The sequence below is a fragment of the Pipistrellus kuhlii genome, unplaced genomic scaffold (genome assembly GCF_014108245.1).
Source record: "Pipistrellus kuhlii isolate mPipKuh1 unplaced genomic scaffold, mPipKuh1.p scaffold_m20_p_55, whole genome shotgun sequence".
Classification (NCBI taxonomy): Eukaryota; Metazoa; Chordata; class Mammalia; order Chiroptera; family Vespertilionidae; genus Pipistrellus; species Pipistrellus kuhlii.
The window spans coordinates 567,823-590,210 of NW_023425557.1; the positions used below are offsets into that span (position 1 = coordinate 567,823).

Here is a 22,388-nt window from a genome sequence, read left to right on the forward strand (position 1 = left end):
TCCTGCTAATCCGCTAATCCTTTCTCCACGGCCGAGCTGGGCTGTTATTGAGCCGCCTTCCAGAGAGGGAAACTGAGGCACGGAGAGACTGTCTAGCCTGATGGGGAGGGCCTGGCAGCCAGTGATTTTTCCTGTTCCCCCTACAGAGTGACGTGTGAGGGTCAGGTTAGGGGTTCCAGCTCTGATTGGCTGTCCCTTCTCCTGGCACTGCTTCCGGTTAACTTCATTGCAGCGCCCGCCTCCCGCCATCGTGGGCCGGGACAGGCTGGCCCAGCGGTTGCCGGAGGGAGTGTGCCCGGGGCACCGGCTCCCAGGCCCTCCCGGGGTCTGCTCGGTCACGTAGTCACGCTGGGACGTTCTCTGCCCGTGGCCCTTCATTCCCGGGCGTGTCCGGGGAATGCTCCAGAAGCAGTGAGGCAGGTGATACTGACACAGACTGAATTCATGTTAACCTGCCACGATGTTCATTACTGTTATTTAAAGGGCCTGTCACCTTTAAAATCCTGTGTTAATGTCTGACGTTACAAAACACAAAGAGCTCTTTGGCCTTCCCTAAGAATGAAAAACAGTCCTGAGATTTAAAAAGAAAAAAGTTTGAGATCCACTGTTAAGCCACTAAAAGCAGAAAATAGAGCCATGCTAAGTCAGTGGTCGGGGAACTCATTAGTCAACAGAGCCAAATATCAACGGTACGACAATTGACATTTCTTTTGAGAGCCAAATTTTTTAAACTTAAATTTCTTCTCTGAAACCGGTTTGGCTCAGTGGATGGAGCGTTGGCCTGCGGACTCAAGGGTCCCGGGTTTGATTCCGGTCAAGGGCATGTACACATCCCTAGTAGGGGGTGTGCGGGAGGCAGCTGTTTGATGTTTCTCTCTCATCGATGTTTCTAACTCTCTCTCTTCCTCTCTGTAAAAAAAAAAATCAATAATAATAATTTAAAAAAAAAAACACCTTAAATTTCTTCTAACACTACTTCTTCAAAATAGACTGGCCCAGGCCGGGGTATTTTGTGGAAGAGCCACACTCAAGGGGCCAAAGAGCCGCATGTGGCTCGAGAGCCGCAGTTTGCTGACCATGGTGCTAGATAAAACACATATACATCCAAGGGCCCGATGCAAACCCTCTTACCCAGCCCCTGCGGAGTCCCTGGCAAACTCACACACACATCATTTGGGGCATCAGGTTCTCATCTGGAACGTGGGGGCTGCCCTGTGATGTCTGCGCCCCCCGCAGCTCTGATGGTGCGGGTGGGAAGAGATTGGGGCATCCAGGGGCCTGTCCTAAGAGCTCAGCCCTGGCTGGTGTGGCTCAGTTGGTTGAGCATCATCCAGGCACCCAGAGGTCGCTGGTGCGATTCTGGGTCAGGGCACATGCCCAGGTTTCGGGCTCAATTCCAAGTAGGGGATGTGCAGGAGGAAACCCATCAACATTTCTCTCTCTCTCAAGTCAGTAAAAACATTCAACACGCAAAAACTTCTTGCCAAAAGTGTGGGCAGGCAGAGCAGTGAGCAGTGAGCACTCAGGGTTGGAAGGGGTAGTGGAGGGAGGGAGCTGTCGGGGATCCTGAGCGTGTGGTAGCAGAGACTGCCACAGTCACAGATCCAGCCCCTCCTGCTCTGGCCTGGCTTCCTCGTCTCTGCTGCACTCAGCTTCCCGCCCTTCCCCTGCCTGGGAGACATCTCCCCTCAAAGCTCTGACACCCCACTACTTCCAGAGCAGCCCTGCGGGAAGGGACTGGGAATGACATTATGGGCCCTCGGTAGGCAGTGAGCTCCCTGTCACCAGGGGAAATCAAGGAGAGGGTCAAGGATTTTGGTAGGCACTGAGAGCGTATGTGTGTGTGTGTGTGTGTGTGAGAGAGAGAGAGAGAGAGAGAGAGAGGAGGGGGGGGAAGGAGAGGGAGGGAGGGAAAGGGAGGGAGAGGGAGAAGGAGAGAGCCCAATGACATCCCTTTACACATTTCATTCTTCCCTATTGGGAGGTGGACAGCATAGTCTCGAGGTGACTCAGCAGGCTGACATTCTAATTCTGGCCCCACTTGTGTGAGTTTGGGCTGCTCCGTCCTCTCTCTGCCTCACTGTCCTCACCTGTGAGAAGCCCTTCACTGAGATGAGGCAGGAACGTCAGGGGAGCAGGTGTCTCGTCTGAGCTCCCAGGGGAGTGTTTGTCCCAGGAGCAGGCGAAGCGCTGCGGAGCGGTCTCCTTCTCCCGGAGCCGCCTGCCACAGACGGACTTACTGCCAGGACGTCCTGCAGCATGTCTGACCCGAGTCCCTCCTGCTTCCACCTCTGCACTTAGTGAAGCCAGGCCTGGTTCAAGGCCAGGGTCCCGAGAGCCAAGCTGTCAAGGTGATGTCCCCCTTCGCCCTGGGGTGTTACTGGGGTGCAGCACCCCAGGAAGGCGTTTCTTGAGCGGTGAGGCTCAGAATCAGTTCTCAGAGTGAAGGCTTTATCTAAACAAAGCGAGTAAAAAAAGATATGTCCACATCCTAACTCTGGAACTTGGAAATGTGTCCTTGGAAAAAGGGTCTTTGCTGATGGAGTGAAATGAAGGACTCGAGATGACATCATCCTGGGTCACCCGATGGGTCCCAACTCCACAGACAAGTGTCCTTCTAACAGACAGACGAGCCCTGGCTGGGAGCTCAGATGGTTAGAGCATCGTCCTGACACACCAAGGTTGTGGGTTTGATCCCAGGTTGATGCAAGAATCAACCAATGAAGAAGTGGAACAACAAACTGATCTCTCTCTCTCCCATCACTTAAAGAGAGAAATAGGCCCTGGCCCATTTGGCTCAGTGGATAGAGTGTCGGCCTGTGGACTAAAGGATCCTGGGTTCGATTCCAGTCAAGGGCACATGCCCGGGTTGCGGGTTTGATCCCCAGTAGGGGGCGTGCAGGAGGCAGCTGATCGATGTTTCTCTCTCATTGATGTTTCTAACTCTGTCCCTCTCCCTTCCTCTCTGTAAAAAATCAATAATACATATATGTATTATTTTTAAAACAGGATTTAAGAAGGACTGGGTGTTTATATAGTTCATAGAGAAAAAAAATGTCTCAATAAGTTACAAAAAATATTTCAGAGAGGGAAAGAGAGAGGAAGAGAAACATCCATAATGAGAGTCATCCATCGACTGCCTCCTGCACACTCCCTACTGGGGAACGAGCCCCAACTTGGGCATCTGCCCTCACTAGGAATCAAACTGTGACCTGCTAGTTCACGGGTCGATGTTGATCCACTGGGCTGGGTAAGCCTGTATCTCTCTTTTTTTTAAAAAATATATTTTATTGATTTTTTTACAGAGAGGAAGGGAGAGGGATAGAGAGTTAGGAACATCGATGAGGGAGAAATATCGGCCAGCTGCCTCCTGCACACCCCCTACTGGGGATGTGCCCGCAACCAAGGTGCATGCCCTTGACCGGAATCGAACCTGGGATCCTTGAGTCCGCAGGCTGACGCTCTATCCAATGAGCCAAACGGTTTCGGTGAGCCTGTATCTCTTAATCCCCACTTTCTCCTTCCCTCAGCTCCTGCAAACCTGACTTCCCTCCCTGGCTCTAACTGCCCCATGGCTCCCCAGGGGCTTGGGCTCTGACCTTCTGTGACTGAATGAATACATGGATGGATGGATGGATGAAATGACCGGAAGAGATCACTCCTTGCTTCTTAGCCTGCTCCTGGGACTCTTCCAACCTCATTTCCCAGAGCCTGCCTCTTCCCCAGTCCCGGCTGCTTCTCCTAATCTTGCTTTCCTGTTCCCCATCCAACTCGGCTCCCAGCACTTCCCTCTGCCCAGGGCGGCGCTCTGCTGACCCCTGGTGGCAGTCTAGAGTAACACCGCCTCCAGAGCGTTCGGCCTGCGCTCCCGCGCCGCTGAGGACCTAGGTGCTGGCTGTGGCTGGGGGGACGCAGCTCCAGGCCCGGGGTTTCACAGGGAGTGGGGGACTCAGATGGCAAGCGGACACACTACCGTGTAAATCCTGGCATCATCCTCTACGTGCAATTTTGAGCAAATTCTGTCTCCTTGGCCTTCATGATATCCAAAGTCTGACCTCCTCTCTCCACTTCCGCGGTCCCAGCTCTGGTCTCACCCACCAGCACTTCCCTCCGATTCCAGGCTCCATCTTACTCATCTCTCCTCTTGCTTCAGGCTTCAATATGGCTCAGCACAGTTGCTGATTCTGTTTTTAATCTAAACATGTCATGTTTTTAACCTTGGTTTAAAAAAAATATATATTTTATTGATTTTACACAGAGAGAAATTGAGAGGGATAGAGAGTTAGAAACATCGATGAGAGAGATGCATTGATCAGCTGCCTCTTGCACACCCCCCACTGGGGATGTGCCTGCAACCAAGGTACATGCCCTTGAACGGAATCGAACCCGGGACCTTTCAGTCTGCAGGCCGACGCTCTATCCACTGAGCTAAACCGGTTTTTTTTATCTTGGTCACTGAGTTGTTTTGTGTTCCCTTAAATTTCCTGCTGCAATGTCCCCTCCTGAGCACCCTAAATAGCACCCCTTCTCCCCCAGAACCACATCCCCCTCGTCATCACCATCTGCCCAGACACGGATACGTGGGCATTGCTTTGCCTGCTTCCTGTCTGTCCCCCTCGATGTCACTCCTGGCTGCGTCCCCAGGGGCCGGCAGAGAGATGACTAGGAAACATGAATTAAGTGGGTTAAGACCATCTGAAGGAGTAACAAACAGAAATGCTCTTCAAAGAGAACATTCCTTTTTCTTTGAAAGCAAAGGCATCGCTCTGGTCTGGGGTCAGGCAGGAAGAGTCCAAGGTCTGAGGCCAGGGCAGGGTGCCTGTGAGGGGTCTGGGTTTTCCTCCGAGTCTCCGTGGAGCCCAGAAAGGAGATGAGGGAGGGGTGATAGCAGGTCCCTTTGGAAACGCCCCCTTTGGCGGCCACAGGAGCTAAGAGGGAGGGAGGGGGGGAGACTGGGGGCTGGGCGGCCAGGGAGGAGGCCCAGGAGGCGGGGTTCCGTCAGGTGGCGGGATGAGGAGGGATGACCCGGTTGGGAGAAAGGGGCCGTCAGAGGGAGGTCTGGGCTGGAGTCACATGGGAGAGGTCGGCTTGGAGACGGAGACCCAGTCAGGTTAAGGTTGAGACCACTGCGTTCTGCAAAGCGAGGGCACTTTGTTGGGCATCCTGGGACATCCTACAGGCCCGCCTCCGCCAAAATTCTTGACTTCAGTGGCTGAGATATACTTGTACAAACCCACACAACTCCAACATCAAGAGAAAAGACAGGCTCATGCCAGCACCCATGAGTGCCAGCTGTATACTGTAGTGATTAAAAACCAAATGGAATGAATGTGTGACCCGGTCAGGAAAGGATTTCCAGCTTTGAGGACGGAGGAGCGGCTGGCAGAGCTGAGGTGGGCGGGGTGTGGAAGGGAACTCCAGGCAGACTGGGCAGCCAACCCCCTCCTTGGAGCCGGTCCTGAGGGGGGTTGGGATGATCACCTGAAATAAACCACAGCAGAGGACGGAGGCTGTTTTGGGAGCAGCCCCTATGCTGGAGAAGCAGGGGCAAGTGCTGGGCCGGCCCCAGACGGAGGCGATGGTCCGAAGCTCCTGTGGGCCAGCGCTGCCGGAAAGCCTTCCCTCCCTGCGGGGAGCCGAGCCGGCCCCTCCGCCCTGGAGCACCGCTGCTGGAGGGCGGAGGGCGGAGGGCGGAGGGCGGAGGGCGGAGCCGTGCCCGGGCCGCCCGCGGGCGCTGCAGGGCCGAGAGGGCCGCCTTCAGTCTCCCAGGCCAGGTTTTACAAGACTGATTTATTAACTATGATACATATCACATAAGGCCTTTTCAGTTTTTTACACCATTCCCATTGAGACAAGTACAATACTTTGTAGCAAATACATGATTTTAAAAAACAAAACCAAACGAAAACACCTCAGTCCGAGATGCCTCAGCCTCGGTGGCGGCTGACCATGCACTATCGGGCGGAGCCTCGACATACCCACGTGTCCAAAGCAAGCCTGGGAAGTAAGCAAACATTCCTAACACCAGCTAGAGGATGTCGTGGTTAAGCCCCTAACGTACAAAGAAATAACTGTTATACCTCCTTTACATACAGTTCTCCACTTGGCTGCAAAACAGGATTTCGGGCACACGGCCAGACTACTAACACATTTCAATACCATTAATGTTTTTGTTTTTCTCAGGAAACTCAAAATATTTGTTAATCCGACATATATAAAGATCATTTAACAGGTGAAAGTACAAGTACCAGAAAAATAAGCTGGCAGCAGCACTGTTCCAAATTTTCAGACAAGGTTTATTCCCGTAAAATTCAGACATTTCCTTTTTGCAAATGTACACAGGGAACAGGATTCCTTTTTACGTGAACAATAACTTATGTGTCTCCATGTCGAGTGCCGTCACTGCTGCCTGAGCGGCGGCCCCCTCCCCGCCCCTCCCTGTGCCGCCCCGGGTGGGACTCGGGTGCCCTCCCCGCCCCTCCCTGTGCCGCCCCGGGTGGGACTCGGGTGTCGGGCACGGGCTCAGGCTGTCCGCTCACTTAAGAGGCAGTAAGTGGCTTGAACCTGCCAAGCAATAGGTGGGCAGCTGCCTGCGCATGCTGTGCCCACCCCACAGACAAGCAAAGCCTGTCTGCCCACGGCGCCCCTGCACTGGAGGGCTGAGGCTGGTTTCCTCGGCCGCTGACCACGCTCTCCCCAGGACCCCCACCCCAGCAGCGCTCCCTCACGGGAGGGGCGGGGGGGGGGGCGGGGGGGGACTCAGGCCACAAAGGCTGCAGGTTGTTTTCAAGTTTCAGGGCTGAGGCTGGAACACCCACGACCTGGGGAAGGTCCCCCTCCAGCCTCATTCCTTCCGGAGCTGAGGGACAGGGACCGGGCAGGCGTGCTCCTCTGGGGGGGGGGGGGCCCTCCTGGCACACCCCTGCTGGACCCTCCCCAGAAGCATGCTTCCTGTCTTCAGCAGAGGATGTGGCGGTGGGTGCAGTGCGCACAGAACCGCACCGCGGACTCTCGGCATCCCTCCTCAAACGCAGGGATGGGCACTGGCTGGACGGGCTGCTCCCTGATGTGCAGCAGCCCAGGCCAGGCAGACCTAGGCCTCGCTCCTGGCCGCAGACCACCTCCCCAGGGCGCCTACACTCTGGGGACTGGCTGGGGGGAGCCCTAGCTGACCCCTCCAGGCCACGGCCACTTCCTGCCTGCCGCCCCCTCAGCTGTGAGCGCTGTGGGCTGCAATCCACTTAAGGCAGTTCCCAGCAGCACCCCGGCTCTCCCTCCTGTCCCCTCCGAGTGCCCGTTTGGTGTGAAGACAGACCTCCGACTGCAACTTAGAACCCAGCAATGTCCTTGGGCCTAGCCAGCTGGAGGAGCAGAAAGGAGCTCAGGGTGAGCAGAGCCTTGGAGACGGGAGACCACGGCGGGCGCTGGGCACCAGCCGCCTGCACCTCGGAGCCCCGCTGCCAGGCGGCTCCCTCCACGGGGGGTGGTGGTGGTGGTGGTGGGGGCAGGAGCAGCCGCTCCTGTCTGAGGGGCCTCAGGAACGGCGGGTGGGAAGGCAGGGTGGGGCCGCTGAGTTCCTGGTACAGAGGAGGTTGCAGGCGGCGGTGGCGATGGGGGGACCACGCTCCTGTCAGTCCACAGGGGCAGTGGCTCCGGCCACCCTCCAGCTTCCCTCCAACCACGGCCGGTACCTGCAGGCGGACTGGGAGCAGGGCAGGTGCCCAGGAAGAGGGAGGACACCCGCACTTCCCCAGGGGCCTGCCACCCGCCAGGAGGGCACACCGCCCCGTTTACACGCTCTGACTGTTCCCGGAGGGCACACCGCAGTCACCCGAAGCCCAGCCTCCGCACAGGAACACACGCAGCAGGGCCGGCTCACCCAGAGGAAGTCAGGGTGCTAGGGGCTGGGGGGCCGGCCATGGCACCCGGCTGGGCAGGGCTCGCTCGAACATTCCACAGGTGCTGCTAAAGTGCAAAGACCCGGAGGCCTGGTGGCACGCGGGCCCTCCACACTCCGGGTACCTGTGTCAGGCTGCCCCCTGCAGGAGGGGGCAGCTCAGCGGGCTGCCATTGGGGCGGCGGTGGGTGAGTGGTTCTCCCAGGGGCCAGGAAGCCGAGGGGAGGGCACGGTGCTCTGGAGACTGTGGCCTTTGTGCCTGGGGCTCCAGGCCGCCGGCCCTGGGAGCATGAAGGATGCGTGCGGGCAGCAATCGCCACACCCGCCCTCTCCCCACAGCAGCGCTGCTGGCGGCCTCATACGGCCCAGGATGAAAACGACTCCATTTCAACACCAAACACACTAAACAACCCCAGGCGCACTGCACCCTCAGCCGTCCCCTCCCTCACAGGCGCACCACTCCCCCCACGCGTGCACACACACACACACACACACACACACACACAGTAGTGTTCCCATAGTACTGTAGTGTGTCCAAAGGCAGACCAAGTTCCAGGCTGGCCTGCTGGTCTCCCCGCTCTGCCCACTAAGGGCTCAAACCATCTTTTGGGAAAGGGTGACCGTGAGACCAGCGGGCTCTCAGGCACCAGCCGCAGAGAAGGGCCGCTTCCGCCTGCTGCCCTCCAAGGGGAGAAGAGCTGGATCTCAGGTCTGCGTTTGCTCTGGTAGTGTCTTCCTTTTTCTTTCCAACGATTACTGGGTTTTCCCATTTCCTTCAGTGTCCTGGCCGCCAAGGGCAGGTGTCCCCACGCCCGGGAAGGGGGCCGGGGCCGGAGGGGAGGCTGGCTCCCTGATCCGGCACAGCTCCTCCCTCAGCGCTGCCCCCCGAGGAGGACGCCGGACAGGCATCGAGAGGGCGGGAGGAGACAGACGGGAAGTGTTCTCCGGGGCTGCTGGCCCTGCCCCGGGGTGGCCTGCATCTCGGAACCTCCTCCTTTCGCTGTCCACGGCCAGGCTGTCCAGGCAGCGGGCGGTGCACCGAGGCCAGTGTGCGCGGGCGGGCGGCCAGGGAGCCGTGAACGATGAGGGCCACTGGGCTGCTGCCTGACAAGTTCAGTCCTCCAAGGGTCCGTGACAAAGGGCAGGACCACCAGCCACTGCCTGTAGCCAGCCCCAGGCCTGAGAGCTGGGCTTGGGGCATCTGACAGCCCAGCCGCCTCCGGTGGACTGCCGGCTGGTGCTCCCGCTGAGGCTGTGAGAAGGTGACAGGCAGAGGGCACCCCCACCCTGCCCAGTGGACCACAGGCCACCTTACCAGAGAGAAGACAGCTTCCTTTGCCCCCGAGCGCGGGGACTCACAGCGTGTGCTCAGCTTGAAGCTGGGAGGGCAGCAGCGGCTGCATCGGGGACTGGGGGGTGGGAGGGGGGGACTGGGGGGGCGATGGCTGGCTGGTGATGGGGGTGGAGGTGAGGAAGGGCGCGGTGGAGGCCGCGGCGGAGGGGGAGCTGGGCGTGGCGCCGGGGGGCTCGCTGATGGGCCGGTTGTAGAAGAAGAAGGGGCACTGCTGGATGAAGAGCTCGATGATTGTCTGGTAGGTGCGCGTGGCGGTGAGCGCGTCCATGGTGCTGAAGTCCGGCCGCATCAGGGTGGGCCAGAAGCAGATGGAGAGGTTCTCGCTGGTCATGAGATTCACCTTGTTGTTGTGGCTGACTCTGTAGGTGACACCGAATTCACGGTCAGAGCTCTGAGGGACAGTGGCCCCTGAGGCTCTGTGCCCTGGTCGCTGTCACTGCTGTCCGTCCTGCCTGCCCTGCCCTCCGCTTCAGTGTCCCCACATGGCAAGCCCCCGGGGATGGCTGGGACCCTGGCTCAGGGGAGGCCTTGGGGTGAACAGTCTGCCTCCGGGACTCTTGCCCAGACCACCAGAACGCTCTGGCTGTGCAGGGATGGGAGTGTGTCCCCCAAGCCAGAGCTCCCTGACACCCCGGCGCCAAGGTGACAACCAGGTCTGCCTGGGGAACAGACGTGTCTCGTGGCCAGGTGTCCTGCCCTCCCTGCACTCGGGCTCTTTCCCGGTGCACCTGGTGGCGAGGCGCTGGGCCCCCCGAGGAGACCGGAGAGGGGACTTCGGCCCGCTTGGGGCCCTGTGGGGCTCGGACTGAACCAGGTGGGCCTGAGCCAGTGCCCCGGGGGAGGCGGACAGCACCCTACAGCCCGGCGGGGGACGGACCTCGCTCCGCCTCCTGCTGCTGCTCACTGCCCTGCCCGGCGAAGCCCGCGGAGAGAGACCGAGCAGCCGCCCCAGACCTACTTGTTCAGGTGGGAGATGACGTATTTGAAGACTTCGTGGTTTTCCTTTGGAAACTTCTTGAGGACTTCCTTGAGGGCATGCAACTTCTGCTCTCGGTCGTTGATTTCTGAGGAAAGAAAAAAACCAAAGACTCATGGCCGAGGCTGGGGTGCTGTGGGGCTCAGAGCAGACCCGGTCCGGCGGCCACCAGGGGGTGCTGCCGGACCTTCTCTGCGGGAGGCCCGGGCCTTAGGAAGCCAGCCCCGTCCTCCCCTGGAGCTGGGCCACAGCGGCACGCCTGGCAGGCTCGGGCCTGGGGCGGGCCCACCTCTGGGTCCCAGGCGCCCGCTGAAGGGGAGCACTGCGCCCGAGCTTCCTGGCCCCCACACCAGAGACGCCACCATAAAGAGCGCTCTTCTCTGCTCATCTGGTTGCCCCTGGAGACGGGCGTCTCAACGCAGAAAGCCCGCTTGCTTCCTGACCAGACGGAGTGCTGCCACCACCCACGCCAACCGACTGTCTAGGGAGGGCGTTTGTCACAAAAGCAGGGCTGTCCTTTCCCGGAGCCACCAGACCCTCACATCCCCTATAGGAAGAGCGATGGAAACAGTGGGGATTCTCATGCAGCCCATCAAGGGACATGCTTGTCTCCCCCCCGCCCCCTCCCCGCCTTAGCCCATCATGAAACCCTAATGTGCTGGAGAGAACACAGCTCACCAGGAGGCAACACTTAACCCACGCCAGGCCTGGTCCAGCAGCCCTCACGGCCTGAGGCCAGGGCGGCTGCAGAAGCTGAGGGGGACACTGCTCTCTGGGGCCGGGCCAGAGCCCCCGGAGTCAGGCAGCCGGGACGGGTTCTCTGGGCGTGGGAGGGACCGGGGCTACTGCTTGGGACTGCAGGGCTCCGCTCTCACAGCGGGGCCACACAGGAGCGGGGCCATACACTGCGCGTGTGGGTGGCTGGATGGGTCCATTAAGAAATAGGATGGTTCCTCGTTGGTTTGGGGCACAAGCTCCTTTGCGAGGGGAGACACAGCCCCTCTCCTCACAAACAAGCCAAGCACAAGCTCCCGAACCTGGAGGCTGCGGACTCCCACCCGGTGTTCTTTGGAGCGAGGGTCAGGCCGGGCAGCGCTGGAGAAGTCTGGCTCACGCTAGACTTGGAAGAAGATGGAACAGAAACAACCAGCTGGGCTGGGAGGGCGGGAGGTGCAGAGAACCTGCTGGGAAGCCCTGATCCACAGGGATCTGGGTGCGAGTGCTGCCTCGGACCCCAAGCAGCTGTGTGGCTGGGGAAGTGACACAGCTGACCACCTGTGTGTAAGGGGCTGAGGACGGTGCCTCCCTCACTTGGCGGACACTCGTGAAGAGATCAGACAAGAAGCCCAGGACCAGTCTGACTCCAGAAAACCAGGACGGGAAGCTGTGGAGAGCGCTGGCTGGCAGGCCGAGCATGAAACTGGGTACATTTTTTGACTTGCAAGTGACTTGATAAAAAATACGCATTCTGTGAACATTTGCCTGTTAGAAAATGACCAAAAACAAGACAAAACAAAACAAATAAAAAGCCCACAGAAACTATCTGTGTGGTCATTATCAGCTGCTTTTCTCTGAACCCAAGATTTATTTTATTATTATTTTTAAATACATTTTATTGATTTAAAAAAAATATATTTTATTGACTTTGTACAGAGAGGAAGGGAGAGAGATAGAGAGTTAGAAACATCAATGAGAGAGTCATCGACCAGCTGCCTCTTGCACACCCCCTACTGGGGATGTGCCCGCAACCAAGATACATGCCCTTGCCTGGAATCGAACCCGGGACCTTTCAGTCCCCAAGCCGACGCTCTATCCATTGAGCCAAACCGGTTTCGGCTGATTTTTTTTTTTTTACAGAGAGGAAAGGAGAGAGATAGTTAGAAACATCGATGAGAGAGAAACATTGGTCAGCTGCCTCTTGCACACCTCCTACTGGGGATGTGCCCGCAACCAAGGAATATGCCCTTGACCGGAATCGAACCTGGGACCCTGGAGTCCGCAGGCCAACGCTCTATCCACTGAGCCAAACCGGTTTCGGCCCAAGATTTATTTTAAGGGTTCAACCAAAGTTTCCCCAGAAACAGTAAGCAGCCCCTGGAGGAGGCCTCACTCAGTAACGCCATTGCGCCCCTTGGAGATGTGAGCTCAGCACAGGGCCCTGGGTGCGTGCGTGCGTGCGCGCGCGCGCACACACACACACACACACACACACACACACACACACGTGTGCTGTAACGAGCATCCCACAGCCACAGCACCTTCACCTCGGGCAGCCGCACCCGCCCTCCAGGCTGGAGGCAGGAAACGGGGCTGGCAAGGCCACCGTCTGCCCTGGATGCCCTTCCTTCCTCTCCGCTGAGCAACAAGGAGGGTTGCTTCCTCCCTGTTCCTCGGGGAAAAGAAGGGGCAGGGTGGGGTTCACTGCGCCTGCTTTGGTAGTAATTATGAACCACACCCAGGAATGCCCACCTCCTTCCTTCCTGACACAGTGAGGTGCCCAACAAGGACGTCCACGGCCACCTCCCTGTGCCCTCCCTTTCTCCCCGAGCTTTGTGCGCAGGTGTCCAGGATGCTGAGGAGCATCCAGTGAGCGGTGGGAGGAGGAGGGAGGCCATAAAGGAGAGCAACAGGAAGTCTCCCAGGGCAAAGCCTGGCCCTGCATCTGCCACATGAAAAGCAGGGCCTGTCCTGCTGTGCGCTTCTGACCCGGCCTTGTTCGCGTCCCTCAGACAAGCGAAGCCCCATCAGTGCCCAGGGATCAACTCCAGGCTCAAACCGGCAGCCTTTCCACGCCAGCCCAACACCAGGGGCTGCTCGCTCCGGGCGCGCTGCATGCTGGCCGGAGATTTCGGCTGCTTCCTGTGCAGCCCTCACCCCACCTGAGTGAGGGAGGGGCTGGGTTTACCCCACAGGCTGGCTAAGCAAACCTGCTCCGAGGCAATGCCAAGGGCACGAGGCTGGTGAGGGGAGGAGGGGATGACCAGGCTGACACCTGGGCCAGCACACCCGCTCCGGGCCACCTGCCTTCCACCCCACTGCAGGGCCCCCTCCCACTTCAATAATGCTCTTTGGGGCGGGGGTGGTAGTTATAGGGTTTGGGCCCCCCAAGCTAACACACCACTCTTTTGAAATCAGGTGTCAGGTGAAAGCAAGACACTCTAGGAGAGGCAAGACAGAGTCTGGACACAGACCAGGCATCTTAGAACCACTGAGACCACAGAACTCAGGAGGAAGAGGAGGGGACCGCAGAGACTAGCTCATCACATGCCTCATGCTAGAACCTCGGCTCAAAGTAAAAATACTGGTCTAAGCTCACATACACTGGTGTCAGGGACCCTGACCTCAAACACCAGTCCCACTTGGCTGTGCCACTCTGCTGCCTGCCATCTTTGGCATCCAGGTTGCCAACCAGGCTCTAGGCTTGGACCTGCCGTGCCCAATAGTGCCCAGAAGGAATTCCTTGATGACCTTTACCACCTGGCACATGGGCACCACCAGAAGAGGACAACACCCACTCAGGGCCACACCCTCAGTGAGGCATGCGGGCACACTGTGGGCAGTCCCACCTTCCCCGCAGGAGGACATGTCCTCCTGGAGGCAAACCCCGCAATAGCCTGCTCAGTGACCCACGTGTCAGGGACTGGCACGTGCTAGGAGGTGAGGGACAGACAAGAGGAAGCAGGATCCCCAGAGGAGCAATGTCACCAGGCAGCATGTGAACAAGAGCCCAGTGAGCAGCCGGGCTGGCCCGCCTGGTGACTGGGCTGTCTGTCGGTTAGTGTCTGTGGCCCTATGTGGTTTCACCTGAAAATGGGATGCTAAGATGGTGAGCTGCATCCTGAACCAGCTTGGGTCACACATCCCTTTGACAATCTGATGAAAGCTGCTGGTCTTCTCTATGGACTGCAATGTGCACACGGTCTCACTTGCAGTTAGAGGTCCCTGGAGTCAGAGGTCCTTGGTCAGAACCTCTGAGCTGAGGCGGGGCCCGCTGCAGGGCTCCTTCCGCACAAAGACACAGGCCAGCGCCTGTGCGGCACCGGGAGGACCAGGGGGTTCCAGCCGGGTGGCGGGGCCACGGGATTGTGGGAGGTAATGGAGAAGGTGTGGAGCAGGAATAACTGATGACACTTTTTGAATGCTGAGGTGAGGTGTGAGGAGATGGAAGGGGGAAGTCAAAGCTGTTTTCTCTGCCTCATGCCACCTCTTCCATGCAGCCCTCTACCTTACTCCCTCCACGCTTTTGCCTTTTCTGTATTTCTAGCTCAGCTTGCTTCCTTCTGTCTGGCAAACGGCTTCCATGTGCACGCGGGGCGGGCAGGGACAATGTCTCACCCCCGAAGGTCAAGCCTCAGCCTGCCACTCCCTCGTGGCATGCTGTTCTTCATTTCTCAGTCTCCCGCACATTACCTTGAATGTGGTAGAAAGATGACTGGTGAATGAATACTCACAAAAATCTCTAATTTGTGGGCACATTTTCAGCATGTTCAGTATTATGAAATTATGAAGCTAACAAAACAATTTGATAGTGACCTTGGAATTTGTTGTGATGGGCTCTGAAGCCATTTCCAAGCCCTGAATACACACAGACACAACCGTTCTTAGGCATTAAGAGCGAAGAGCTGGTCAAGCTGCTGTTGCCATGGAAACCCCGCCGGGCTGGGGCTCGAGAGCCTTGTGCCCTGTCCCGGGACAGACTCTGGCACTGCCCGGGGCTGTCTCTGGCTCCGTTAGCCATCCCTGGCACACAGCCCACTCTTCACTCAGCTGGCTTTGGCTGTCGGAGGTGCCAGGCCACTCACTCCCCGAAACCCGGCTCAGACAGCACAGGGAGCACAATAGGAAGGAGAAGCAGAAACCTCCACCCTTTTCCAGGCTTCAGGGGCAGCAAGAAGCTCCCTCCTCAGCACGGGAAGCTGCGGAAGCTGCTGTAGGAAGGGCAGCTGATTCCCTATCAATAACACTCCCTCTCCCGGCCCCTCCCGCACCAAACCCCAAAATGCTATGTCAGCAATTCCCACAGAAACAATGGGATTCTGTTGGGTGCCAGGACTCTACTAGCCTCTAGATGGCGCCAAGTCAAGACAAATGCTGATGGGAATTCCTCTAGCTCCCAGCAAGCTGGGGACCAGCCCATGCCTCCTCTCCCCAACTTCAGCCCAGATACAAGCCCAGGCTGAAAGCAAGCCGGCTCCATGGAGATTTCCTATGCGCTTCGCATCCGGGATTTCTGGGCGGACCTCTGTCAGGACGCAGGATCAAAGAGGTGGACACCTGTCCCCACCCAAGTCATCTGGAGAAGCCCAACTCCTGTCCTGAGAAGGCAGATGGGAAAGAAGGCCAGATGAGCAATGACGGCCCCAGAACTCTGTCCCATCCTGGTGGGCTTGGACAGGATTAAGAGCTATAAATAATGCTAATCTACAAAGACCATGTGGATAAAATACGGTGAAGGCAGCACCCAGGTGCGGAAATAAGCATCACGGGGATGCAGACCACAGGAAGGTGACGCAGGGGCCCTGAGCCTGCAGCTGGCAGGTCCTGACGGCACCTCAGTGCAGGGTGGCCTTCCGCCAGCACCTCTAGTCACTGACGCCACTACGAGTCCAGGACCCGGAACTTAAAGCTCCGCTGATTTTATTTTATTTATTTTTAATATACGTTATTGATTTTTTTACAGAGAGGAAGGGAGAGGGATAGAGAGCCGGAAACATCGATCAGCTGCCTCCTGCACACCTCTCACTGGGGATGTGCCTCCAAACAAGGTACATGCCCTTGACCGGAATTGAACCCGAGACCCCTCAGTCCACAGGCCGATGCTCTATCCATTGAACTAAACCAGTTAGGGCAAAGCTCTGCTGATTTTAGACCTCCCTCAAATTCCTGTCCATACCAGCCATGTGAGAAAATTGTGCTTGCTTAAAATTCCCTCTTCTCAGTCCTGCTAGTGGTTGAGTGTTAACCCATAAACCGAGAGGTCACAGGTTTGATTCCCAGTAGGGGATATGCAGGAGCCAGCCAATTAATGATTCTCTCTCATCAATGTTTCTATCTCTATTCCACTCCCTTCCCCTCTCTCTAAAGTAAATTAAAAAACACACAAAGAAAACAAACAAAAATATCCTCCCTCCTTTGAGTTGGGCAGTGACAAGATGAGACTAATGTCGGGGGTGGGGGGTCTGACAAACAGCACCCCTTGGTCACTGGCAGACACTCCCTTCTGCTGCAGAGCAATGGCGGCTTCTGGGGGCTCTGGTCTCCCGGAAGTACAGTGAGGAAGGCTGCCTTTGGCTAAACAGGGTAGGAAGTGCTACACATGGGAAGCTCCGAGAGGTCAGGTCCCCTCGGCCAAATCACACAAAGCCCAGGGAAGGCTGCCAGCGGTAAGGCCCGGCCTGAGGCAGGCCAGGCAGGAGCAGCTGTCAGGCAGCCGGACGGCATGCAGACGGCCCTTAAAACAAGGTGCTAACCTGCTGTAGTCCCACGCGATCATGTAGCCGGGCCCTGGCCCTGGCCCTTTCCCTCTGAGGCTGGCTGACAGGAGCAGAGGCATGAGCCAGGGGCAGGGAATGGAAAGTAACACCTACCTCTTAACAGGGCCTGTTGGAGCCACCTCTGTACCTTTTCTAATCTCATTTCATAAACAGGAGTAGGGACAGCAACATAGAAAACGAAGGGTCAGAGAACATCACAATATGCACAAGCAAAGGAGCACGGATTCAGTCTGAATTTGACACCCAAACTGGCCTTTTAACTCATGGAGTTTGGGGGACCCCAGAAAAGAGCCTCTGGTCTACAAAGGCAGGAGCCTCATTTGCAGCCCCTTTGGTGTCATCTTGTTAGTTCCCTCTCCTTGTGTCCTTTAAATCTCAGCTCCCAGGGCCACAGTGCCCGCCCCTCTCCGCAGTGAGCCCAGAGCATCAGGCGGGTGCTGCCCGGGGCCACGGGCAGGCTGGGGTGCTGGTACTCACTGTGCGCCTCCACCAGATCGATCTGCATGTTGTAGGGCACCAGGGGGTCAGGCAGCTCTGAGAAGAAGCTCTTCATGGCACCAGCCACGGTGTTCACTGTGAAGTCTTTCTCCGCCAAGTCCAGGTTGTGGTCTGAAAGGAAGTGGGAGAGTGAGGCAGGTCGATCTAAGCTGTGCAGAAGCAAAAGGAAGCCCGTGCGTGGGGGAAGTCAGAGAGACCCTGAGGACCCTGGGGGCTGCCCAGGGCTGGCCCGGAGCCGGGGCCGGGCCTCAGGATCACCACAGACCAGACAGCAACCCTGGTGCTACTAAAAGCAGGTTCTCAGATCCGCAGAGGCTGATGGCCAACACTCCTTCCGAGGTCACCCTGTGAGCAGGAGCCGCACCCCTCCTTCTGTGCACCCCGTCAGCTCCCTGTGTCGGCCTCTTCCTAACAGCCATCCCTCCAAGGGAAGAAAGGAAGGGGCTTTCCTAAAAAGCTGCTCACGTTCCTGGTGGGTTGCAAACACATTACCAACAATCTTGAGCATTGTCACCTCAATAAATTCAATAAAAAAGAAAAAAACAACCTACAACAATCTTGATTGCTGCCCCGTCTTCATCCCTCATGATGGTAGGACAGACAGACTTGTTCTTTTCCCTCTGGCCCTTCACAGCTTATGACACCACTGACCCCTGTCTCTAGTTTTTTCTTTTCAGACTTGACGCACTCCTCATTTGTAAGAAGTGACGGACTGATAGTCATTAGCTGTTCCCATTTTGGGGGGTCGGGGGGATGAGCTGTGTTACAGATTCTTGCATATTCGGTACAAGTGCATACCTAAGGGCGTGGCGATACCCTTACTTGGACCTCATGCTTCCCAGCCCTTCTCTTGTGTCGCCTCTGCCCACGGCCGTTAGCAGAGCAGAGTGTGATGCTGCAGTGCGAGGGCCGGAGCCCGGGCAGGCAGCCTGCTCCCGGCGGTGCCCTGGCAGCTGCTCTGTCACGCAGCCCGCACCGGCTGCCTGGCTCCTGAGCCTGGCGTGGTCCCCTCAGGCCCAGCCGTGCGTTTGGCCTAACCCCACTTTGATCCTTGGGTTACCTTCCTCCCTGGCCAGTGACATCTGAGAACTTTGATTGCTTTGGCTCCTCTGCTGCTGGCACCGGTGGGTGAGACTTCTCGTCCACAGAATGCTCAGTGCTAAGAGGCAGGGTTTGGCCGAGGGTTGAGGTGAAATAGATTTGGCCTCAGAGCTGCCCTAGCTTAGGAGATGGGAGTCCCGCTAAGAGCAAGTCTAATTCAAGAGAGTTCAGCTTTAGAAGCCTGAGTCCCAAGGCTCAGCTAATCACAAAATGTTCCCTTGCGCCAAGACTAGTTTGGCTCAGTGGATAGAGCGTTGGCCTTCGGACCGAAGGGCCCCGGGTTCGATTCCAGTCAGGGGCATGTACCTTGGTTGCGGGCACATCCCCAGTGGGGGGTGTGCAAGAGGCAGCTGATTGATGATTCTCTCTCATTGATGTTTCTAGCTCTCTATCTCTCTCCCTTTTTCTCTGTAAAAAATCAATAAAATATATTTTTTAAAAAAATGTTCCCTTGCTTTCTCTCTCATGCAGGGACTTTGTGGGAGGGCACTTCCTGTGGGAAGGGGCCCAGGTAAAATAAGTTTGTCTTCTCAACCAACACTGTGTCATGTGCGTGTAGTGACACCTGCACGGCCCAGTCCCAGGGAGCTTGCGAGGCCCTTCGGTGGTGAGGGAGCATGTGCCAGGGTGGCCCGGACAGCGTCTGTGGGAGGTGATGGCTGACACGGGCTTGGCGGGGGATGTTTCCATGTGCGGACAGGGCCAGTTCCTCCGCCGGGGCAGTGTGACCACGGAGGCGACACTAACTGGGGCAAATGCGTTCTCCTTCTCAGCCACCCAGCCAGCACCTTGGCTCTGGGCTGTGTGTGGCAGGAGCACCCTCGGCTGGACTGCAGCTCCCTCAGGGGCTCCACTGGCAGTTTGGCTGTCGTGGCCGCCCTGACTGGCTCCAGCCTCCGATGCTCGGCGGGCTGTGGCCTTACCTTGATCAAACTGTCTCTGCAGACTCTCCATCTCTGACTTGTTCCCGCTGACCCGGTAGATGCCTTCAGTGCTCAGTCCTGAGGAGAAACAAGCAGGTGTCTTAGGTGCAGGCAGTGGAGAGCAGAAACTGAGGGGGACACTCGAGAGAAGGTGAGAGCATGAGGCACCTTCCATGAGAGGGGAAAGGGCTAAAGCAATTTCCTAGATACTTCAACCTATTTCCCCCATATTCTTTTTACTAGAGGCCTGGTACATGAAATTTGTGTGTGTACCTCAGCCCAGCCTGCACCCTCTCTAATCTGGGACCCCTCATGTGTGTGTGTGTGTGTGTGTGTGTGTGTGTGTGTGTGTGTGCACGCGCATGTGTGTATACCTCAGCCCAGCCTGCACCCTCTCTAATCTGGGACCCCTCATATGTGTGTGTGTGTGTGTGTGTGTGTGTGTGTGTGTGTGCGCGCGCACGCGCGTGTGTGTATACCTCAGCCCAGCCTGCACCCTCTCTAATCTGGGACCGCTCGAGGGATGTCTGCCCATTTAGGCCCGATCCCAGTAGGACATCCCTCTCACAATCCAGGATTGCTGGCTCCCAACTGCTCACCTGCCTGCCTTTCCGATTGCTCCTAACCGCTTCTACCTGCCACCTTGATCACCCCCTAACTACTACCCTGCCAGCCTGATTGCCCCTAATTGCCCTCCCCTGCAGGCCTGGTCCCCCCCAAACTGCCCTCCCCTGCAGGCTTTATCGCCCCCAACTGCCCTCTCCTGCTGGCCTAATTGCCCACAACTGTCCTCCCTTGTAGGCCTGGTTCCTCCCAACTGCCCTCCCATGCAGGCCATCTTGTGGTGGCCATCCTATGTCCACATGGGGGCAGCCATCTTGTGTGTTGAGGTGAAGGCCAATTTGCATATTACTCTTTTATTAGATAGTATTCCCCATTCATTTTTAGAGAGTGGAAGAGAGGATGGAAGGGGGAGAGTGGGGAAGAGAGAAACATCAATGTGAGACATACACTCATTAGTTACCTCCTGTACACCCCCCAACCAGGGCCAGGGATCAAACCTGCAACAACCCAGGTACATGCTCTTGACCAGGAATTGAACCCTCGACCCTTCACAGTATGCAGGTCAACGTTCTAATCACTTAGACACACCAGCCAAGGTCCCCATATTCTTTTTCACTTAAAAATACTTGATTTTGAAAAAAAAATCAAAATAATATAGAAATACATCAGCCAAAGATAACTTTGTCCAGTTTGATGTATACTCTTGAATTTTATTTTATTTTAACAAAAGGGAGATAATATTCTATTAACCTACTCTTTCACTTACCAACTATGTTGTGAACTTACTCTAGTTATTAAATATTATTTTTTTACAATATGATTTTAAAGACATCAAAGGATATAGTAACTTTAAAAATAGTCCTATTGTTAATCATTTAGGTCTTCCCACGTTTTCACTGTTAGAAATAACCCACAATTATGTTTTTTTGGATAGCTAGTAACTGTAACAGATTCTTGGCAGTGTGTATTTCTTACTTTGTGAATTTCCTATTCACATTCTTGTTTATTTTCCTGTAAGAATGGCTCTTCTCATTTTGTACTTGAAAGAAGTCTTAGAATATTAAGCAATTGCCTGTGTTAATGTTATAAACATTTACATTTTTTGCCTTTTTGTTATTGGTCTTCTACTTTTGTTATTACATTTTATAAAGTACATAATTTAAAAAATTCAGGTTTTCAAGACCAGTCACTTTCTTTATGATACCTTCCTTTGTTTTTTATGCCTAATATGGATTTTCCCATTCTTAGTTTAGTTTCTATTTCTTTCTTCTTTCCCACCTTTAAAAAAAATATATATATTTTATTGATTATTTTTTTTAGAGAGGAAGGAAGAAGGCTAGAGAGTTAGAAACTGATGAGAAACATCGATCAGCTGCCTCCTGCACACCTCCTACTGGGGATGTGCCCACAATCAAGGTACATGCCCTTGACTGAAACCAAACCTGGGACCTTTCAGTCTGCAGGTTGATGCTCTACCCACTGAGCCAAACCGGTTAGGTCTTTTCTATCTTTTTTTTTTTTTTTTTTTTTTAAATATATTTTATTTATTTTTACAGAGAGGAAGGGAGAGAGAGAGAGAGCTTTAGAAACATCAATGAGAAAGAGTCATCAATCAGCTGCCTCTTGCACAACCCCTACTGGGGATGTGCCCGCAACCAAGGTACATGCCCTTGACCGGAATCGAACCCGGACCCTTGAGTCCTCAGGCTGATGCTCTATCCACTGAGCCAAACCGGTTTCGGCTCTTTCATATCTTTTTAAAAAAACATTTAACTCTGTGATTCTTCTGGAATTTACCAGGTGTACCGAGTTAGGTAAGGAAATAAGCCCAATACTAAAATTCAACTAAATAGCATAGAAGAATATAAAGCTTCAACTGAGCGACTGCAGGCCTCCACACTTCACTCCCACCCCTTGGCTGCGCAGATTCTAAGCACTGTCCAAGCACTGTCCACTGACTCCATCTCCCTTCCAGGGAAGGAAAGCCCACTGCTGCCCCCTTACATCATAGTCTAGAGGACAATTAAGTCCCCGTGGAAACCAAGATGGGGTCTCAGGGCCAAACCAATCCCGGTCCCTTCTGAAGACTGGCTTCGAGCAGCTCTGGCCGCTGTTGGCACTGAGGAAGTGCCCTGAGCTGCCACTGCACACACACCAGAAGGCAGTGCACGCAGTGGAGAGAGGGCCCCATCAAGCCTGCCTGCTCCTGGGGCCCCAGATTAGTGGCAGGTGAACTCCGAAGAACACAGAAGCTAAAGTCATCAATTCCTGGCTTAACAGCCGTTAAGTGCAGACCGGTCTTTCACCCCAGAGAAAAAGGGGTTAATGGATCGGTCCCAAGGACACCCTATGATGCAATGTCTAGTTTATGAAGGAGCTGCCATCACTGCACCCGGTGAGAGAGGGACAGACACTGTCTAACCTAAGGCCCCAGATGCACCCGGCTCAGCGCTGACCTTTTCCACTGCCCATCCCCCCTCTTTTGGAATGAAAGAGCTTTCCTGCACCCACCACCCTCACTCATTTATTAAAAAATGATAAAACCATTGAACCCTCAGCCCCCAATGGCAGGAGCTACTAA

The 22,388-nt window shown here is 55.8% G+C and overlaps 1 protein-coding gene across 1 annotated transcript in view; it reads right to left on the minus strand.

The window, feature by feature from the left end:
* Positions 1 to 9,096: 9,096 nt before the first annotated feature.
* Positions 9,097 to 22,388, minus strand: part of ARHGAP35 (Rho GTPase activating protein 35) — a 126,066-nt gene continuing 112,774 nt past the window's right edge. Inside the window, exons 4-7 of the mRNA XM_036416319.2 lie at positions 19,244 to 19,321; positions 17,199 to 17,330; positions 10,210 to 10,315; positions 9,097 to 9,610 (exon numbers count right to left, since the gene is read on the minus strand). Coding sequence (XP_036272212.1) covers positions 9,253 to 9,610; positions 10,210 to 10,315; positions 17,199 to 17,330; positions 19,244 to 19,321 — 674 coding nt within the window. The 3' untranslated portion in view covers positions 9,097 to 9,252. The remainder of the gene's footprint in view (positions 9,611 to 10,209; positions 10,316 to 17,198; positions 17,331 to 19,243; positions 19,322 to 22,388) is intronic.